The sequence below is a fragment of the Chelmon rostratus genome, chromosome 19 (genome assembly GCF_017976325.1).
Source record: "Chelmon rostratus isolate fCheRos1 chromosome 19, fCheRos1.pri, whole genome shotgun sequence".
In the NCBI taxonomy this organism is placed as follows: domain Eukaryota; kingdom Metazoa; phylum Chordata; class Actinopteri; order Chaetodontiformes; family Chaetodontidae; genus Chelmon; species Chelmon rostratus.
In genome coordinates this window covers 14,473,180-14,491,229 of record NC_055676.1, presented here as the reverse complement: position 1 = coordinate 14,491,229, position 18,050 = coordinate 14,473,180, and the positions used below count along the sequence as shown (strand labels likewise).

Here is an 18,050-nt window from a genome sequence, read left to right as displayed (position 1 = left end):
TTACAAGAAACGACTATATCTGGACACAATGCAGATGTACAATGAGACTGATGTTACCAATCCTGTTCAAACATTCCCTGGAGATAATGAAGCTAAATGCAGAAAATCTGTATAATCACAATGGATTATAGGGAAACTATTTGCACCAAACAATGACAGATTAACAAAAATCGAAGCAGACCAGAAAAACGGTGAAATGAGGAGAAGGCGGCATGCATACTTTCTGTTCTGAGCAGGAAGGTGGGGTTGGACTTACTCTGGGTTGTAGAGAAGGAGGTGGCCACCAGAGGGCTCGGAGTTCCTGTGGAGGATGAAGGATAGGGAGGGAGTTAAAACTACAGACACACTGGGCCTTTGCATGTCGCCCTTTTCCCTTGTTTATTCAGTCAGAGCCGTTACTGTTTAACGCTGTCTTCAAAGGCATGTGATCAGAGCATTTATTGTATATTTCTATCATTTGGTTGCGGACATTTTGAGACCTCACAGACATTTTGATCAGAGGCTGATGGTGATATAAACTGGATTAAAATCAATTTAAATACTGTATTCAGTACAGGCAAATATTGGTTGATTTCAGGCTCAGGCAAGTCCAAGAAACAGCTCTTATGAAACCACAAGCAGACTGATGTACAAGTGTCAGATGGTTAAAACAAGACGGGAGATAATCACACTATTCAAACATTATTTACAACCCTGATTCCAAAAAGGTTGGAACGCTTTGTAAAACAGAAATAAAACAGAACCTGAGAATTTTCTAATCCTTTTTGACATATAACATTGTTATTATTTAATGTTTGACCTCACCATCTTCACTGATTTTTGTAAATATATCTTTTTATTCTGAATTTGATGCAGTAACACGTTTCAAACAAGTTAGGACAGGAGCAACTAAAGACTGGGAAAGATGTGGAACGCTCCAAAAACACCTGTTTGGAAAATTCCACAGGTAAACAGGTTATTGGTAACTCCTGACAGTATCACGACTGAGGTTCACCACTTTGTGTCTGTCCAGACTCATTAATATATGTAGTGAAGACTTTGAAGGAATGTATCAAAAATTACTGTTTGTTGGCAAAATGCAAGTTATCATTATACTGACATGTATGATTACAGTTACTGCATATATATTTCTAAATCAGACACATTCTTATAACTACATGTTCACTCATTTTCTCTAATACACACTCTCGAGTTGTAGAAATTGTGTACTAGAGAAAAGGAGACACATTCTGTATCTGCCATTTAGGAGCTGATAGCAAATTCTCTGGTGTAACGTCATTGTGTGCACTCTGCAGCAACAACACACGACGCTCTCTCCAGCAGTTGCTGTCACCATGACAACAATGTCAACCACGGGGAAATTAACCACATTAAAACCGCATTCATCTGGGGACAGGATCACTGCCGCCACACTGAATCTGCAACGTCACTGACTGCTTACTGATCAATACAAAATGTATTTCAAAATAGTAAATGTTGCACTTCATAATGTGTTGTAGCATGTTCATTAAGAGAGTTATGGCAGAGGGCCCCTACTACATGTGTCCAAGGGCCAGAATTTTAACTTTCTGATAAAAATAGGTTATTTTTATGAGCTTATATCAGTGTGAACAGACATGAAACAACATGGAAAATCCACAATGATGATTAGATCCTGTGAGATATTTGTGTGCAATTTTGTCACAATTATCCTATGAATTCTTGAATTATGGCCAGTTTAGTGTTTTGTGAGGTCACAGTGACCTTTGACTTTGGCCACCAAACTCAAGGCGCTCCAGAGACATCGAGTTCACATGAATTAGACGGATAACACGATGCCTCTGGTCACGGCTAGTGCCGGCGTGGAGGCTTGAAAACTGCCTGGGAAAACAGTTCAAACAGTTCAAAAATATTTCTCAACACACAATTTGGAAGGAATTTAGGGACGGCAACATCTAGAGCAGGCATGTCAAACTGATTCCATAACGGGCCGTGTGGCTGCAGGTTTTCGTTCCAACCAAGGCTGATCTCAGTCTTCAGCTGATAACTACTTGATTCCTTGATGCTGATTGGTTGGCTTGCTGTGTTCCTCCTTGGTTGAAATGAAAACCTGCAGCCACACGGCCCTTTATGGAATCAGTTTGACATGCCTGATCTAGAGTCCATAATATCATTATTTAATATTCATTCATTCATTCATTTATCAATCCATAATATCATTGACCTTCAATCAGTTATCAGAGCAAAGTTCAAAAGCCAGGATCTGTGATGGTATGGGGGTGTGTTAGTGACCATGACATGGGTAAATATAATCTAGTGACCATGATCTGGGTAGCTCTAATCTGTGAATGCAACATTAAAGTACATACAGGTTTTGAAGCAACATATGCATGAAGCCAATGGAGACCCCGATCTGTTGAGCAACTAAAGTTGTTCATCAGGCAAAAACGGGAAGAATTTCACTTTCACAACTCAAACAACTCATGTCCTCAGTTCCCAAACACGTACTGAGTGTTGTTAAAAGAAAAGGTGATGTAACACAGTGGTAAAAATGCCTTTGCCCCAGATTTTTGAAACATGTTGCAAGCATCAAATTCAGAATGAGTGTATATTTCCAAAAGTTCCAACATTAAAGGGATAGTTCGGCATTTTACACATTAATCTGTATGGCATCAACATCTACAGTCTCGTGCTCTCACACTGACTTCGCCCCCAAAGTGTCCTCTGAGCCGAGATCTGGCCAGTTGTGGTCAGTGCGAAAGTAGTTCCGGTAGGTTTCCTGGGGCCAGAGAAGGCACACGTTTTTCCTCTCAAAACAGCACTCATTCGAATCAGTGATTTATTTGCATAACAAAAGACGTCAACCACAAAACGTCACACCTCGTAATCGTTTGGGTCTAACTTTATCCCAATTGCGATCAATGCGCGCTGTCAGTGCTAACCGTTGTGTGTGAGCAAACTGATCTCTCGTCAGTGTACGATGGTGTTTACAGAGTGCAGACGACGCAACGCAAACGAGCTAGTTTTAGAGCTAGGAGAAGGAGAGAGAGAAGAAGTCCACCGGCTATTCTTTATTTGGAAAAACGAGATAGAGACATGGTGCGCACTTGTGCCTATCCAGGCTGTACCAACAAAGATGAGAGTGGGTCTCCTCAAACATTCCACCGATTCCCTTTGACGAATGTAGCTTTGAGGAGACTTTGGCTACTTTTCTCTGGGCTTGAACGTGGAGCTCACCCAACTACCGAAGATGAGAAAGCTTCGCGTGTGCAGTGACCACTTCAGCGAGGACGACTTCCAGAAGGACAGACAAAGAGACGTATTTTGAAGAGCACTGCTGTACCTGCACCCCAGGTAAACAAAATTGTACCACATATTTTCTATAGCATCCGTGTATAGTCTTCTGGTGATGCACCGCGGGCTATGCGAGTGCAAGCACTGAGATATATTCTATCTCAGTGAGTGAAACATATTCATCTATCGGTGTCATGTCACCAATGATGTTTCACATACATAATATGTTGGCTACACTGTTATTACAATGGTCAGAAACTAATTACTACGTGGAATGTGCATGGTTTCTATGCGTGTACGAGAAGTCCATGACGGCGTTGGCTAGCATAATGAAGATAAAGCTACCCTTGTCAGATTCTAGACTGGAGAAATAACGGCAGCACCCAGCATATGTTTGAGCTAAAAATTCCACAGATTTTATTTTCAGATTGTCACATTTTAAAATTTGGTAGGCTACTAGAAGAATTTCTGACATTGGGACAAATGATGCACCCTGCCCGTGTAATTTGGAAATCCGTCCAAAAAAATGACATGAGAACTCGAAGCAGGCACTTTCTGAAATCAGACTGTAGTCTAGCTGCTAGACATTGCCTGCTAACAGATAATGTTTCTTGATTACTTATCTGAGTAAAAAGTAGACCAAGACCATTTTGAAAACTCTATATAACTGTTTTTTTTTCCCCAGGAAATGTAAAAAATGTTATACAAATGAATTACATCTTAGTTTGCCTTTCTATTTTAGAGATACCTATTTGTAAGCTCATAAATGAGAATTCGCACAGCATCACAGGACACACATTACCATATTGAGTTTCATATATAATGATCATACACCATCCTATCTTGTGTGTCCCCCCCCCCCCCCCATTTCCTTTTTCCTAGGACAAGAGAGATATAATGTCTTCCATTCACGGCAGTCAAATCAGTGGGTTGCAAGAAGACTGTATGAGCCAACAACACAGGAGTTCCCGAAAGATTTGGTGGAGAAGGTCATCCAACGACGGCTTGACACCAATGTGAAGCTCGGAGACCCAGCTTTCCACATACATCCTCCAGTCATCATACCAGCCAACATTGCCCCAACACCAAAGCCAAACAAGGCTGAATTGGTTTCAGCACACAAATCACGCTTTCATGAGACACCTGCCACTGAGAAAGATGACTGAGACTGTATATACATATATTGTCATAGAAGTGTGTTTATTTACATTGTTTATTTACATTTGTGTCTTTACATTTGTTTTGTATTTTTAGGAAATTGCACGTCAAAAAGAAATTCACAGTAAAGCTTTTGATTTTTAAAATTCTAAAACAATTGCAGTGCATCATTTGACTCTTTGAAACCAGCATATTGTCCACTTGGTGATGGATATGTTCTTCTTATTAGCGCCACCACGCAGGAGGGAAGAACTCTTCTGTTGCCAGGACCAAGCGTCTGTCCTTTCAGAGCCCATTCCATTATGATGCGATAGGCGACCAGCCTGTACTGTCTGAAATGCAAACAGAAAATAAGTTTATGCACATTAGATATATGAAGTGTGTCAACATTGAGTAAACTGCATAGTTATTATGGTTGTATATAAACACATTTTGTTTAATTGACAACACAGCAGTTTGTCAGGAAGGTATCTTTATTTATGCACCAGCATTTCAGGCTACTGTGAAATAGGTATCCTTATGTGTTTTTATACAGAGAGAAAATGTCCTTTATGAGTACACTTTGGGCCACGGCGACATAACCCTTAGAGCTCTCTTGACATAATATGCATAAGGTAGGCCTTGCTTTATGATTGAAGGGCATTCATGAGTAGGCTGATATTGAGACACAGTGATGCTCAGAAGTAAATTTTGCTTCAAGTATGATGATGAAATGAACATAAATTACTTTAGGGATGCACTACATTATGTATTTATATTCATAAGTGCCACCCATGACATGGTATGTATAAAACTATAATTAGATTCATTCAATGTTGGATGTGATGACTGTAGGTCGCACTAGCCTACTGCATGGCTCAGACTAATACAATATAACGCCATAGAAGCAAGCAGCTTTGTAAAAAGTAGAAGTTATCTTACTATTTTATTGACAACACCCATACTATCACGTTGTTACAACTACAATACCAAGCTGCTGGTGTTGTAAAAACATTTGTAAGAGTACTTCTACTTACATACATACAACTCGGTGTAGGCTACAATTGAGCACTTGTAGGCCTACTGTAGGGTATAAGGCAATAGCATCAAAATAACAGCATGTAGACAAAAACTCACTCTGCAGACAACTGGCCATCGGGTCCAGCAGGTTTGGGGCGCTTTTTCCAGTTTATTTTCGGGATGTGGAAAAAAGTCTCGAGGACACCAGCATTCAGGATTGCAGGCAAGTCGTTGTTATTGGCGATGCAGACAGCTGCTGATGCGCCAGCCTCCTCGTCAATGGAAAGGTCCTGCATGCGAGGCATTACGAGGTCCCATTCATGGCAACAGTAGCACTCAACCTCGGTCTGCATAACTTCGCACTTGTTGCACGTACACCACCTTGTATCAGTCACTCGAGGTCTCGCAGCTGCGGCCCCGATTTCACGTTCCACATCTCTGCTCGCCATCTCTCTCTCTCTCTCTGCCCGTTCTACCTCCATCTGATAGAGTTCTGCATCCGTATATTCGGGTTCATACAGATATCCTTCTGGTTGTGTGCTGAAATCATATTCTTCGTCGCTGCTGTAGTCAGACATGGTGTAACTAGCTTTCCAAACGCTAAACTGTGAATGAAACACCTGGGTTAGCTACCTGTCACGTATAGTGGCGCCTGCGCGCATTGATCGCAATTGGGATAAAGTTAGACCCAAACGATTACGAGGTGTGACGTTTTGTGGTTGACGTCTTTTGTTATGCAAATAAATCACTGATTCGAATGAGTGCTGTTTTGAGAGGAAAAACGTGTGCCTTCTCTGGCCCCAGGAAACCTACCGGAACTACTTTCGCACTGACCACAACTGGCCAGATCTCGGCTCAGAGGACACTTTGGGGGCGAAGTCAGTGTGAGAGCACGAGACTGTAGATGTTGATGCCATACAGATTAATGTGTAAAATGCCGAACTATCCCTTTAAATACATCGCATTGTGCTTTTATCGACATTTTACACAGCATCCCAAATTTCTTGGAATCAGGATTGTTGCAAGAACCACGTAACAGTTATCATGAAACACTTGGGGGGGTATGACAATCAATTTTGCCTTTTTAGGACGCATCAACAGGCTCTGTTAACCATGGATCATCAACAGAGAGGAGCACACATCAACTTTTAGCAGTTAAGTGAAGCACTGATGTCTGTATTAGCCAGCTTTGACTTAAAGCCCCTGGAAACTTTTAAAAGTCTTAAAGTTGAAATCTTTAATATAAAAAGTAAAATTCCTGACTGTATAAGCAAAAAAGATTCTGAAAAAAATAGTTTCAGGTATATTTTTATTCAGGTGGGTGTGGTTTGACCAGGTTTAATAAGCAAACTACACACCATCATTAGATTCTGATTCAAATATTACCGATTGATGCACAGGGAAAAAAAAAAAAATCACTTTTTCCCAACTTAGCTCAAACCACTTTAAACCACTGAGCAAAGCACAGACAAAACAGCTGATTGAGGTATATGTTTTTAGGGCTGTTATTAAGTCTATTTTTGGGTAAATGCCATGATGCGGTAGCTGTTACCAGAGCCAAAGGTGAGCCGACATGGCACTCAACAAGGTCTCCATTGTCATGATCAGAGTATAGAGTAGAATAATAATAACAGAGCTCTTAGACTCGAGTTTTATATAGTAACAATTGATGCAAGGTAGGTCACACACACCTCTTTACATCCTCAACCCCCCCGCATCTCAATTTTCAGCCCAGGCGACTGAAAATACTTTTCACCGTTCGAGCAGAAATGATACATTTCCACACAAATACACACACATCCACATCAAATAAGTGACTCAGCTCTCACCGCTTGAATTCTGCGAGCTGTTTGTGTCAACCAGACTAGACTGAATTGCACTTTCCAGTTTCCGCCTGAATGGACTGTCTGTAAGCAAAAGCACAGGAGAAACAATGAGTGGCATGCCCGTGCTAAATAACGTGGATAACATTCTTAATTCTCAAGCTGTGAAGCCACACAGCAGCTAAGATGGAGCAAAGTCAATGACATGCAATTTCTTCATCTTAATTTCAGTTTGCAGCATGCAAATCAATCGCGCTAACAGCCTTGACAAAAAGATCCAAATGTTCATATTACATTTAAATATGGGTTTAATTCCTCGTCTTCATTCCATCTTTTTGACCCACTTTTAAGATGTGAGTGTGTGCCATGCTTTAAATAGTTCTTTATGGCAGAGCGCTTCTTAGCAGAAAGACGAGGGGGTCATGTACCGCAAGATTTGGTACCGGTTGGGAGAAAAATCAAGGATTTATGACAGCTGGGCGAACGTTTTGGTGAAGCAATGTAGCAGAGTAACATTACCTAAAGCTGACAATGCACCGAATGAAACCTGTTAAAATAACAGCCTAAAATACAAATCTTTGTTTTGGATTTGACTTATTTTGAAAGTATGCACTGACTTTGTGAATCTATCTGGGGAAAAAAAGACGACAGCTTCAGTGAGACTAACATTTGGTAAGAAATTGGAGAATCTGCAAGGTCTAAATAAAATGTAATGTTTTTAATCAGAACCTTAATGTGTTTAGGTGCTGGAGGCAATAAAAAAAAAAAAAAAAGATTCATACACAAAGTATCGTCGCTTTAACTGTGCAATTAACCATTCACCAAAGGTTAATAGTTTCCAGCAGGGTTGCCACAAATACAGTGGCAAGGTGACCCAGAACCTTACATTCAATCTCTTAAGGGGTCTCTTATATCCTGTTTCCACCGGCTCAGTGTAACACACTTCAGCCACAGCGAGGCATGCTCTTATGAATTTCTACCACGCCCTCAGAGCGGGGTTGTGATATTAACGTGACGGTCCCTGCCCTCAGACCCAGCCATGTGAATATCATAGTTCAACCTACTGGCTGCCATTTTTTTAAAAAAGACATCATTTAACAGTACAGCCAAGAGGCGTTTGGTTTCTGATCATGTTCACCTGGTTGTTTTCCTTTTCTATTTACATCAATCTCTGCTCAATTTTGACCTGCCTCATTTCCAACAATACCACAACTTGTTGACACCCTCAGCCAATTACATTTGAGTTTGAGGATTTTTTATGATTATATTACAATTAGTATAGTCCGGAAACAGAAACAAAAATGTGTGTGTGTTGAGGTTTTGAGGCATGCAAATTCTGCTTAGCATTATACAATCAATCAACAAAACAACTGATTAGGATTGAAATAAAAAAAAGAGATGCTTACTTTTTATCTTACCGGCTTGGCTGTGGCCAAATTTACTCATATCCATGCTACCACATTCCTGCACCCGTGTTGCTTTCAAATCATAGGAGCCTACATCGAGACAGATTCTCAGAGTTAATTGGAGCTCAATTTAAAGAGAACATTGAAGAGGTTTTATTTGTACAAGCAAACAGAATCACTAAAACAGGGATCATATATTGTAAGAATTGGAAACCCTACGCATGGAGGCTTTCAGCAGAAAATGACCGGGCTCACCCATCGGTGTGTGAAGAGCAACATGCTCCTGGTATGGGTTGAAATACTTGTACTGCTTCCCACAGAACTCACAAACATAGCTCCCAGTTTCTGCAGACAAGAAAACACACAATCAGGTCTTTGTTGTCACTGGTAAAACCTGTATGCACCAATTAAGATCCAGCTTGTTGGATTAGATGTGTTTGATTAAAATAAAAAGGGGCAATCTTTTTTTTTTCTCATTTCACGAGGGAGAAGCAGAAAGCAAGAGGTTGTAACAGAGTGGAGAAGAGGAAGGAGATGGTGATTCTGATCTGATCGTATCTGCTCCCGACTCATAATTCCCAACTGAGAGTTTACGTTTAGCAATACCTCGTTATTAGGGAGCATAAAAACACAGGTGGTCTCCTTGCATAGTGTGTGCAGGTTCACGCTATCACCCCACTAAGTAGGAGTCATTAGTGCAGTGACAAATGCAGGCTTCCCACCTGCGAACACTGCCCATTGTGTTTGAAGGGACACCCGCTGCCGTCGGTTGAGCCCACGGTCTCTGCGGAGGTGGGCGAGTGCTTTTTCCCCTGCGAAGGAGGACTTTTGGACTCATGTTCTGAAACCTTTCCAGTGCGGAGTTAGCTTATATGCTTAGTGTTACTTTTCTAACGTGGAACATGACCATGACTTGATCTATTGCACACTGTGTCCAATGTACTGAACTGGACACAGGTGGACTTAAAGCTGTCAAGCTATACGCATGTTAACAACAAGATAAAGGATTTTGGGATGCACCTTAAAATCAATTTGGAATATTAATGCCAAGTCAGAAAATATGTCTCAACTCAGATTTCTGACGTTCCCCATTAAATAATCGTAATATAACATGAAACAAATTAAATCAAATGACTTTGAAACAGTGTTATAATTTGCTGCTTAAGCTGTTTGTATATTACATTTGGTAATCTGATTCGGCCACGGTATGGCTGTGGAACTAACTGAAAAAAGTATATCAAACATCTTACTTGGTCCAATTTTCTGGTAGGGTTCAACTGGCTCCTCCTCTTTAAGGCCATCAACAGGTAACACTACCTGTTCATACGGATCTGAGGGGAAGAAATGGGAAATTATTACAATTACATTATAATTTGTCAGATGTTATTTTACACCTGCACACATGCTGTATTCTCTGTATGTCTGGATTCCACCGGGCACGGCGGCCTCGCCTTCCATCTGCGACAGGGTTTTGCTCTGTTCTAAGCATGACCGATTTTGTTGAGTTGCTCGAATCTGCAGATTTTTTCTTGATTTTTGTGCTTCTATAATGGATAAGTAGGCTATGTAGTTAAGCTAGGTACGATCAGGAATGGGAGTGGGAGGATCAGGGTGTTTTGAAGTCTGACAGGATGCTCTATGCCGTTTCTGAGTCCAGCTTCCTGTCCAGGCTGATCTGCTCTGTGCAGCCTGACTCCTGTAGAAAAATTGTCTGGCCACGAATTTGCAGCAGAGCAGAGCGGAGATCCACTTCTGGAGCACTTCTGAAACATGCTGCGACACTTCCGCTTGTCTCGAACTGCTGCGATCAGCTCCAGCAGCCACGTCGCAACAAAGCCGTTATGCTTTCTTTTAATGGTATATTTTAACACAATCACAGAATGGGTATTGAAGCTAAAGCCAAAAAAATCATATCCTTTGATGCACGTGACTAGCACCCATTAACGTTTTGTACACATCATATGAAAAATTAAGCTCACCTTTTAATTTACAGCACTTTCAACTACAGCATCCATGTTTCTTTTGCACTTATGGTGGAAAGCGTCAAAGTCATTCACTGTTTACTTCTTACCTGTGACTTTAGGTGGAGTGATACTCTGGGGTATCTAAAGATTTATTTACCTCCACTCATGTGACAACTAGGCTGTCTGAAATACAGACTACCTGTGTCAGACTATAAAATGAGCACAGGCCTGACTAATAATAGCGTTTTTAGTCTTTTTTTCTCTTTTTTAAGAAAAAAGGCTCCTCGTTTTCCTGATCTACTCCTCATTGCCGCATCAGTTTTGTTGCTGCTGCAGGAACTAGAGATTCTGCAGTGAGAGGACAGCGTGAAATGGGAAGTTCACTTATAAATGGCTTTCCAGTTCAAGTCTTGGGGGTTTCAAAGAAAAAATAATTGTCATGCAAATTGTCCAAAAACTCCTAGTTACCATCAACTGCATGCAGGTCACGGTGCTCCTGGAAGCAGCTGTAGTATTTGTACTTCTTGCCACAGATGTCACAGGAGTAACGGAAGCTACCTGCAGATGGACAGATGGGGAGAGAGCGGTACCGTTTATACACTGCTCAAAAATCTAAAACAAGACATTTCTCATCATCTAAGACTGTTTCTATTAACACAAAAGGCTTATGTCTCAAATTTAGAGCAGAATTTTTTTGAATCTGTGTCAGCGAACCCTTCTTTACCAAGATAGTCCATCGACCTGACCGGTGTTGCATATTAAGGTGCTGATTAAACAACGTGGTTATGGCACAGGTGTGATTTGAGCTGGTCACAATAAAAGGCCACTCTAAAACTTGCTGTTTCATCTGGGGAAAAAAAGACATGCATTTTGCAGCGAGTGCCTGGGTGTGACCACCATTAGCCTCATGCAGTGCAACAGATCTCCTTCACATAGAGCTGATCAGGTTGTTGATTGAGTAATGCTCGTCCACTACTCTTCAATAACTGTGCAAAGTTGCTGGATATTCACATCGATCCAGAGCGTCCCAAACATGCTCAGTGGGTGACATTTCTGGTGGTGTGCACGCCATGAAAGAACTGGAATGTTTTCAGCTTCCAGGACTGTGAACAGATCAACATGATGATGATGCAACATGAGGTGATGGCAGTGGCTGAATGGCACAACAATTGGCCTCAGGATCTCATCATTTTATCTCTGTGTATTCAAATTCCCATCAATAAAATGCACCTGTGTTCATTGTCTGTAGTTTAGAGAGAGCGTTTCTCCAAAACCATCAATGGTGTGCATATGCACACTCCAGTGGGTTATGACGCCAACCTGCAATCAGACTGAGAGCCCGGTGAGGACGCCGGGCATGCAGATGAGCTTCCCCAAGACGGTGTCAGAAAGTTTCTGCAGAAATTCTTTGGTTGTGCAAACCAACTGTTGAATCAGCTGTCTGGGTGGCTGGCAGAGACGATCCTGCAGGTGAAAAAGCTGGATGTGGACACCCTGGTCTGGCGTGGTCACACATGGTCTGTGGTTGGATGTACTGCCAAATTCTCAGAAACATGAGAGACGGCTTATGACAGCAGAATTCAGAGGCAGCAGCTCTGGCGGATATTTCTGCAGTCAGCACAACAAAACTTGCGCATCTGTGGCAGTGTGCTGTGTGACGAAACTGCACCATTTAGAGTGGCCTTTTATTTGGACCAGCCCAAAGCACACCTGTTCAGTATTCATGCTGTTTAATCAGCATCTAGATATGCCACACCTGCCAGGTGGATGGATTATCTTGGCAAAGGAGAAGTGCTCACTAACACGGATTCAAACAAATTTGTGAACAACACTTGAGAGAAGAAGGCTGTCTGCGTATGGAAGCAAATAAGGGCCATTAATATTTGAAGCTTGCGAAATGGTGTTCACAAATACTGTCTCAGCCTGCAGTTGTATATCATCTTTTGTGAGCATGTGAAAAAAAAATTGTATGCTTGAATCTGAAAGTGTGAATTTGTTTAAAAAAAAAACCTTTGTGCACAAAGGGTCAAAATTTGTGCTTGTAACTCATAGCTAGTAGCGTGTATACTTCAGTGTCACATACACAGATAGGACATTTGTGTGTCCAACTCTCAGACTTTGTGAAACCTCACTCTTCAAAATATCCCTGCACAAAATTTTAACACCACATCCACAAAATATTTACACAGCTAGAAAGTTTTTGTACACGTGCAGAGTACATCTGTGTGCAAAAAACCTTTTCACACATGCAGAAGATATTTCTACAGCTGCAAAACTTAATTACACATCCACAAACTTTTTTTTTTTCTTTTACAAATTCACACAATCAGATACGTTCATATAATGTTTTCACATGCACAAAAAAGGAGATAAACGACTGCAGGCTGAAAAAATTATTTGTGAACACCATTTCACAGGCTCAAAATATTAATGACCCATATCTGCATTCATATCTGTGCGCAAAGAAAGAGTCTTTTGTTCAGTTTTTGGGACTGACACACAGGCAGACGGTCATTGGTTATCACTGGCACTGACAACCAGTATTTTGGGGATGACTGAATACAAAACTGCAAACTGGGTACATAATAACCTACCAGTAATTAAATAATAACAAAACCTTGCTTTGGTGCAGAGTTTACAGTGCACCTTGTACCCCAAGGTGGCTCAATGTAAGTATTTCATTGTGCAACAGAAAGAGGAGCAGAGTTCTGTTTTTAGCCACACTGCATTACAAAAATGAAGAAACGAACGAACAAATTGAGATTAAAATACAAAGGAAAAGATTTGATTGCATTGAGACAGTAACACAGAGGGAGGCTAAATGACATTAGATAAACAAGACAAATAGGCAGATCCCCGGGGAAAAGTGGGGGAAAAGTTAATAGAATTTGATTAGTTTTGTAAAGAAATATCTCCACATAAACAAAGCTTAAAAAAATGTATGCAAAATAAATTGTGAATGTGAATTAGTTTAATGCTGCATTTAACATTTGAATTCAATTCAGAGTGTTTTGAAGAATAATATTGAGTTCTTAAAAATTAAGCAGGAAATTGTTTTTGCACTGTACATTTACTGCACCGACTGAATTTGAACTGGAATACTGAATTGACGAGTGTGACGCTGATACTGCTTCTCTCTTAAGTTTATTAACTTTGGCAGCCATTTCTTTCCAGGTCTGGAGATAGCTGAGAGTGAAAGTACAAAGGATGCGGATTAATGGCTCTGTTCTTGCTAACGGTGTTGCAGTGGGAAGCTTTGAGCAGCCAGGTGGCTGTTGACAAGACTACCTGAAGTGCCTCTTGGCACACCGCAGTGAAACCCTGTCTGAAGGCAATCTGTTGCATAAACAGCATGACACAGAGCAACTGCTGCAACAAAGTCAATTCTAAACTCCTTTTGTCCAACTGGTTCAGGTTTAGTCTTCTCTCTATAATAACATGTCTGACTGATGTTGCCCCAGCAGCGGGCCCCTCACCTTACACACCCATGTGACAAATGTTTTCTCATTTAGCAGCAGAGCGACAACTTCCACATTTTCTTCACTCTATTCTGACTTAATTCATTCAGCTGCATAAAAATAATCTGCTCTGATTTTATAACTCGCGTTAAAAAACGCTTTCATGATCTGTGTCGATGTTTTAAAAAGATAACGTTTGTCAAAATGTCTTTCCAGTATTCTGGAGAGAGAAAAAAAGGCTGTCCTCCAAATGTGATGCAGGGGGGGCAGAGAAAAGCCAACATAGTTGATTTAAAACAACCGGTTTCTTGACTTCACTGCAAAACGGTCTATGCAATTTATGCTTAATTGGCAGCAAGGAAGAACAGTTACATAAGCAGTTATTAGGGTGCCTGACTGTAATTGCATTTATAACACCTCAAGGCTCCAATACCATACATATTCCATAATTTCCCAACCAATTAACACGATTAAAACTATTTTCCACAAATGTGTGGGTTCCTGGCATTTGTCAGTGTAATTAAAGCTCATGCAACATAATTGCTCCAAGCATAGGTGAGGACACATTCGGAGTAAATCGATATAACTGTAACATCATAGATAACTGGTTATGGAAGCGTGATCCTTGCAGGTCGTCTCTTAACTGTGACGCTTCTGTGCACCGGCGATTACACACAAACACTTCCAAAGAAAGCAGTTAAAAGACAAGCCCAATCTGCAATCAGACTACTAGCCTTTATTTTAAAGTGGCTTTAAAAAATAAATAAATAAATGAGCCAAAAGCACAAGACTGGACAAGCTTAAACGCCCTCTGTCTGAATGTTTCAGTAATCGTTCAACCAATTGAAGGTTATATCCTGCCCACTGGTTTTGATGGATGATGATGAAATATTTCAGAAAGCAAGCCTGGAAATATCCTGCCATTATTCAAAAGAAAAGGCAAACTGGCATTTCTTTTCACTTGATGAGCACTAAAAGCCATGACACAGTTCACATTCAAATGCCAAAATACAGTTTGCATTTTTATTTCAAGTTAAAGTTGCACGCTGTCTGCCAGTTTCACAAAGCTGAAAACGCAAAATCCACTTTCTATTTGATTTCGCAATCAATGGAACAGGGTTTTATTTTGAAATGCATTGATGAGTTTTCATTTTCATTCTGAGTTTTCATTTTGACTGTGTGTGTGTGTGTGTTTCATTACGACCTCTCACGCTGTGCTCTCGGGTATTTTTAGTCTCAGCCTAACTTTCAGTTTGATTCAAAAGAGATATTCTGAGATGTTTAAGAAATACAGAGGCAGGATTTAAGAATCCCTCGTATAATTGCACCGTGTGAATTTGACCACGCAGTCGACGCAGCGGGGTCACTAACGAAAGGCTCGAGCAAAAAAAAAAAGAAAAGAAAGAAAGAAAAAAAGAAAAAAATCATCCTGGAAAGAAGTTGAGCTAACTCAACTTTCTCCCTCATCTGGCAAGGCGCTTCACTGGTCAATCAAATCCGTGAAAGCACACATTCCCTGTGTATCACAACATTTTTATTTTTTTTTTTTTACAAATAAAAAGTAATCTCAGTGTGGTAACTTTCTAGAGTTGCAAAATCCTGTCTCATAGCATAAACATTATGAAACTCTGCAGTGTTTTGCCATCTAATGATTTAAATAGATCCACAATCTATTAGTCAAACTAGACTTCCTAGACCGCATCTTATTGTCTCACCGGTACCTGAGGCAACACACCCCCACCGACGCCTGCAGGGCTGTTTTTGGTCTTGGTGCCCACTTAGTCGGAACTAGAGAAAGTTTGTTCTAGCTGGGCTCCCAAAATACCCTCTTCAACTCAAAGAACTCCTCCACAACAGTGCAGCCTGTGTTGTCTTTGGCTTTTCAAAATTTTCCAATGCCCACACTCCTTCACCGGACAGATAACATACAGACCGCACTGACTGGGAACTCCAGGCTTATTATTGGGTGGCCTGACTTAACTTTCCTTTGCTGGTTTCAAAGTGCAGGTGGATTTCAACGACCCGGAGAAAGCTGCGACAGTAAACAATCATTAAGACCAAGTGTGGTGTTCAGCAGGCTGCAGGCAAGTTTATAATAATGCCATATCTTCACTTTGCTGCCCTAAACCTGAGCTTTAAACTTCTTTTGATCACTGACACGTAGAACCAAGGTTACTCTTCCGAAGGCAATCACTCCATTTATTTATCTATATCAACTTAACTGTTACTAGAACAGGTTATAATTGGCCTCAGTTTGTTTTATCTTTACTTGCTGCCACTTTCTTTTGGGGCCACTTGGGCTGCTCATACAGGCAAGTTGTATTTAAAATACACTTACAAATTGGCATGCCAGTCATTATCAAGCATAAAGTCTAAATACGCGGCATCGACCGAAGATGCTTTACAGGATGTTCCATCCTCTTAAGAATTTAATCTATTTTTTTTTAGCCTCTCTGGCCTACTTATTAACACTGTCACAGACCTTTTAGTAACACTGTGTTTGTATTCCTCATACAGCTACAAAAAAAAGTGACTGTTGTTCTGTCTGCAGATGAGTGCCCTTTCTTTTTTCGCTGCCATGTTGATAGTGCTGCCTTTAAGCGATGTGCACATTCATGTAATGACTGCTGAGAGTGTGTGTAGGAAGCTTTATAAATAACTCAAGTACTACACTGAGGTAGGATATATTTTTAGTCCTAATCAAACTTTCTCCAAGATTCCTTGGAGTGATTTTAGGATGCCTGATAAATGCAGGCTCTGGCAACTGATATACAAAGCAATTAGAGGAGCAACATCTCCATAAATGCATACTTTTAGAAGTAGTTAAAGCTTTACCCCAGTTAAGTTAGAGGAACTGGTTTTGCAAGACAATGAGGTTCCAGTATGTGACTTATTTGGCTGTGAGGACACGGTCTTAAATTGGTTCTGGTGAGATCACCGAGTTAAACTTTATCTAAGCTAATTGCATCAGCAAAATATCACTGTGATAATCTGAGCATTGTGTCCTCATATGACAGGACTGTGCCAGAAATGCTGAGTTTAAGTTCAACCTTAATATCAGGGCTGGTCACACAGAGACAAAAGCATCTGCAGTGATAGCAGCTTTGTGAAGGTATAAACAGGTAGCTGGTAAAAGCAACATAACGTCTGTTAAATGAGCTAAGTATGAAATAAGCAGCTTGAGCCGGCATGCTGATGAACTCGAATGTGCTCGCTGGATGATTGTGCAAAGCGTACTCACTGTTGGGTGTCGGGGGTAGACCGTCTCCAACCATGCTCTCTGATTCTAGAAGGGAAAAGTAAGCGTCAGCCTCAGAGAAATGTGCGAGTGTCAATGCGTGCTCACATCTGCTCACGGTTCCCAACTCACACTAAAACAATTCAGAGGCCAAAAAAAAAAAATCTAATGAATTAAACACAACTCCTGGCCAAAAAAGGACAAGCATGACTCACGGAGAGGAAGTGAATCATTTTAGGACCATAGAGTCAAGAGAGGGAGAACACAGCGAGCAGTCGGTTATTATTTCCTTTTTCATAAAAACCACACACGCACATGAAAAAAGTGTCTTACCTCTGTGTGCCCTCACGTGTGTCTGAAAGCAGTTATAATACTTGTACTTCTTCCCACAAACCCCACATACATAGGAACCTGCATGAGAATTCAAATCGGTGTTAGAAAAACAGTGACAGTACCTGCATATAGCATATCTGATCACAACTAGTGTGCATATTCATCTCCTAATGACTTCTATGAGTATAACCAAACAATCATCTGTTAATGTTATATGTAAATGTCACTTTCCACGCAGTGTTCACGTTACATTAAATATTTTCTGCATCTTGCATTTCTGAGATCTTTTCTCAGCTTTTGGTGCCTATAATGGAAGAATTATTCCAAATCTGACTGGCTGATTCAAATAACATGAGCGCCAGGCGCCAAGCCTCCATTTCCGAGCCCCTCTTTACTGT

General features: G+C 40.7%; 2 protein-coding genes across 6 annotated transcripts in view; both read right to left on the bottom strand.

Moving 5' to 3' along the window:
* The window catches only part of znf618 (zinc finger protein 618), a 39,022-nt gene that overhangs the window by 9,695 nt on the left and 11,277 nt on the right, over window positions 1-18,050 (bottom strand). For 4 of the 5 annotated variants that reach the window (XM_041959792.1, XM_041959789.1, XM_041959791.1 and 1 more), the window contains 8 exons: window positions 17,653-17,730; window positions 17,323-17,367; window positions 11,092-11,181; window positions 9,910-9,990; window positions 8,915-9,004; window positions 8,660-8,749; window positions 7,260-7,337; window positions 257-301 (listed from right to left, as the gene is read on the bottom strand). In XM_041959792.1, coding sequence (XP_041815726.1) covers window positions 257-301; window positions 7,260-7,337; window positions 8,660-8,749; window positions 8,915-9,004; window positions 9,910-9,990; window positions 11,092-11,181; window positions 17,323-17,367; window positions 17,653-17,730 — 597 coding nt within the window. Of the gene's footprint in view, window positions 1-256; window positions 302-7,259; window positions 7,338-8,659; window positions 8,750-8,914; window positions 9,005-9,909; window positions 9,991-11,091; window positions 11,182-17,322; window positions 17,368-17,534; window positions 17,605-17,652; window positions 17,731-18,050 lie in introns of those variants that run through there. The other variant, XM_041959793.1, reaches the window with a different exon arrangement.
* On the bottom strand, window positions 4,503-6,034 carry LOC121622798. The gene is made up of 2 exons (XM_041959794.1): window positions 5,548-6,034; window positions 4,503-4,763 (listed from the first exon to the last, which is right to left on the bottom strand). The coding sequence occupies exons 1-2, from the start codon at window positions 6,006-6,008 to the stop codon at window positions 4,580-4,582; spliced, it is 645 nt and encodes a 214-aa protein (XP_041815728.1). The 5' UTR covers window positions 6,009-6,034; the 3' UTR covers window positions 4,503-4,579.

What these genes read in the sequence shown, in the direction of transcription:
- LOC121622798 (XM_041959794.1), bottom strand. Translation starts at nt 6,008, where the DNA reads ATGTCTGACTACAGCAGCGACGAAGAATATGATTTCAGCACACAACCA. An exon ending in GATGGCCAGTTGTCTGCAGA is followed by an intron (nt 4,764 to 5,547) that starts GTGAGTTTTTGT and finishes TTTGCATTTCAG; the next exon opens with ACAGTACAGGCTGGTCGCCT.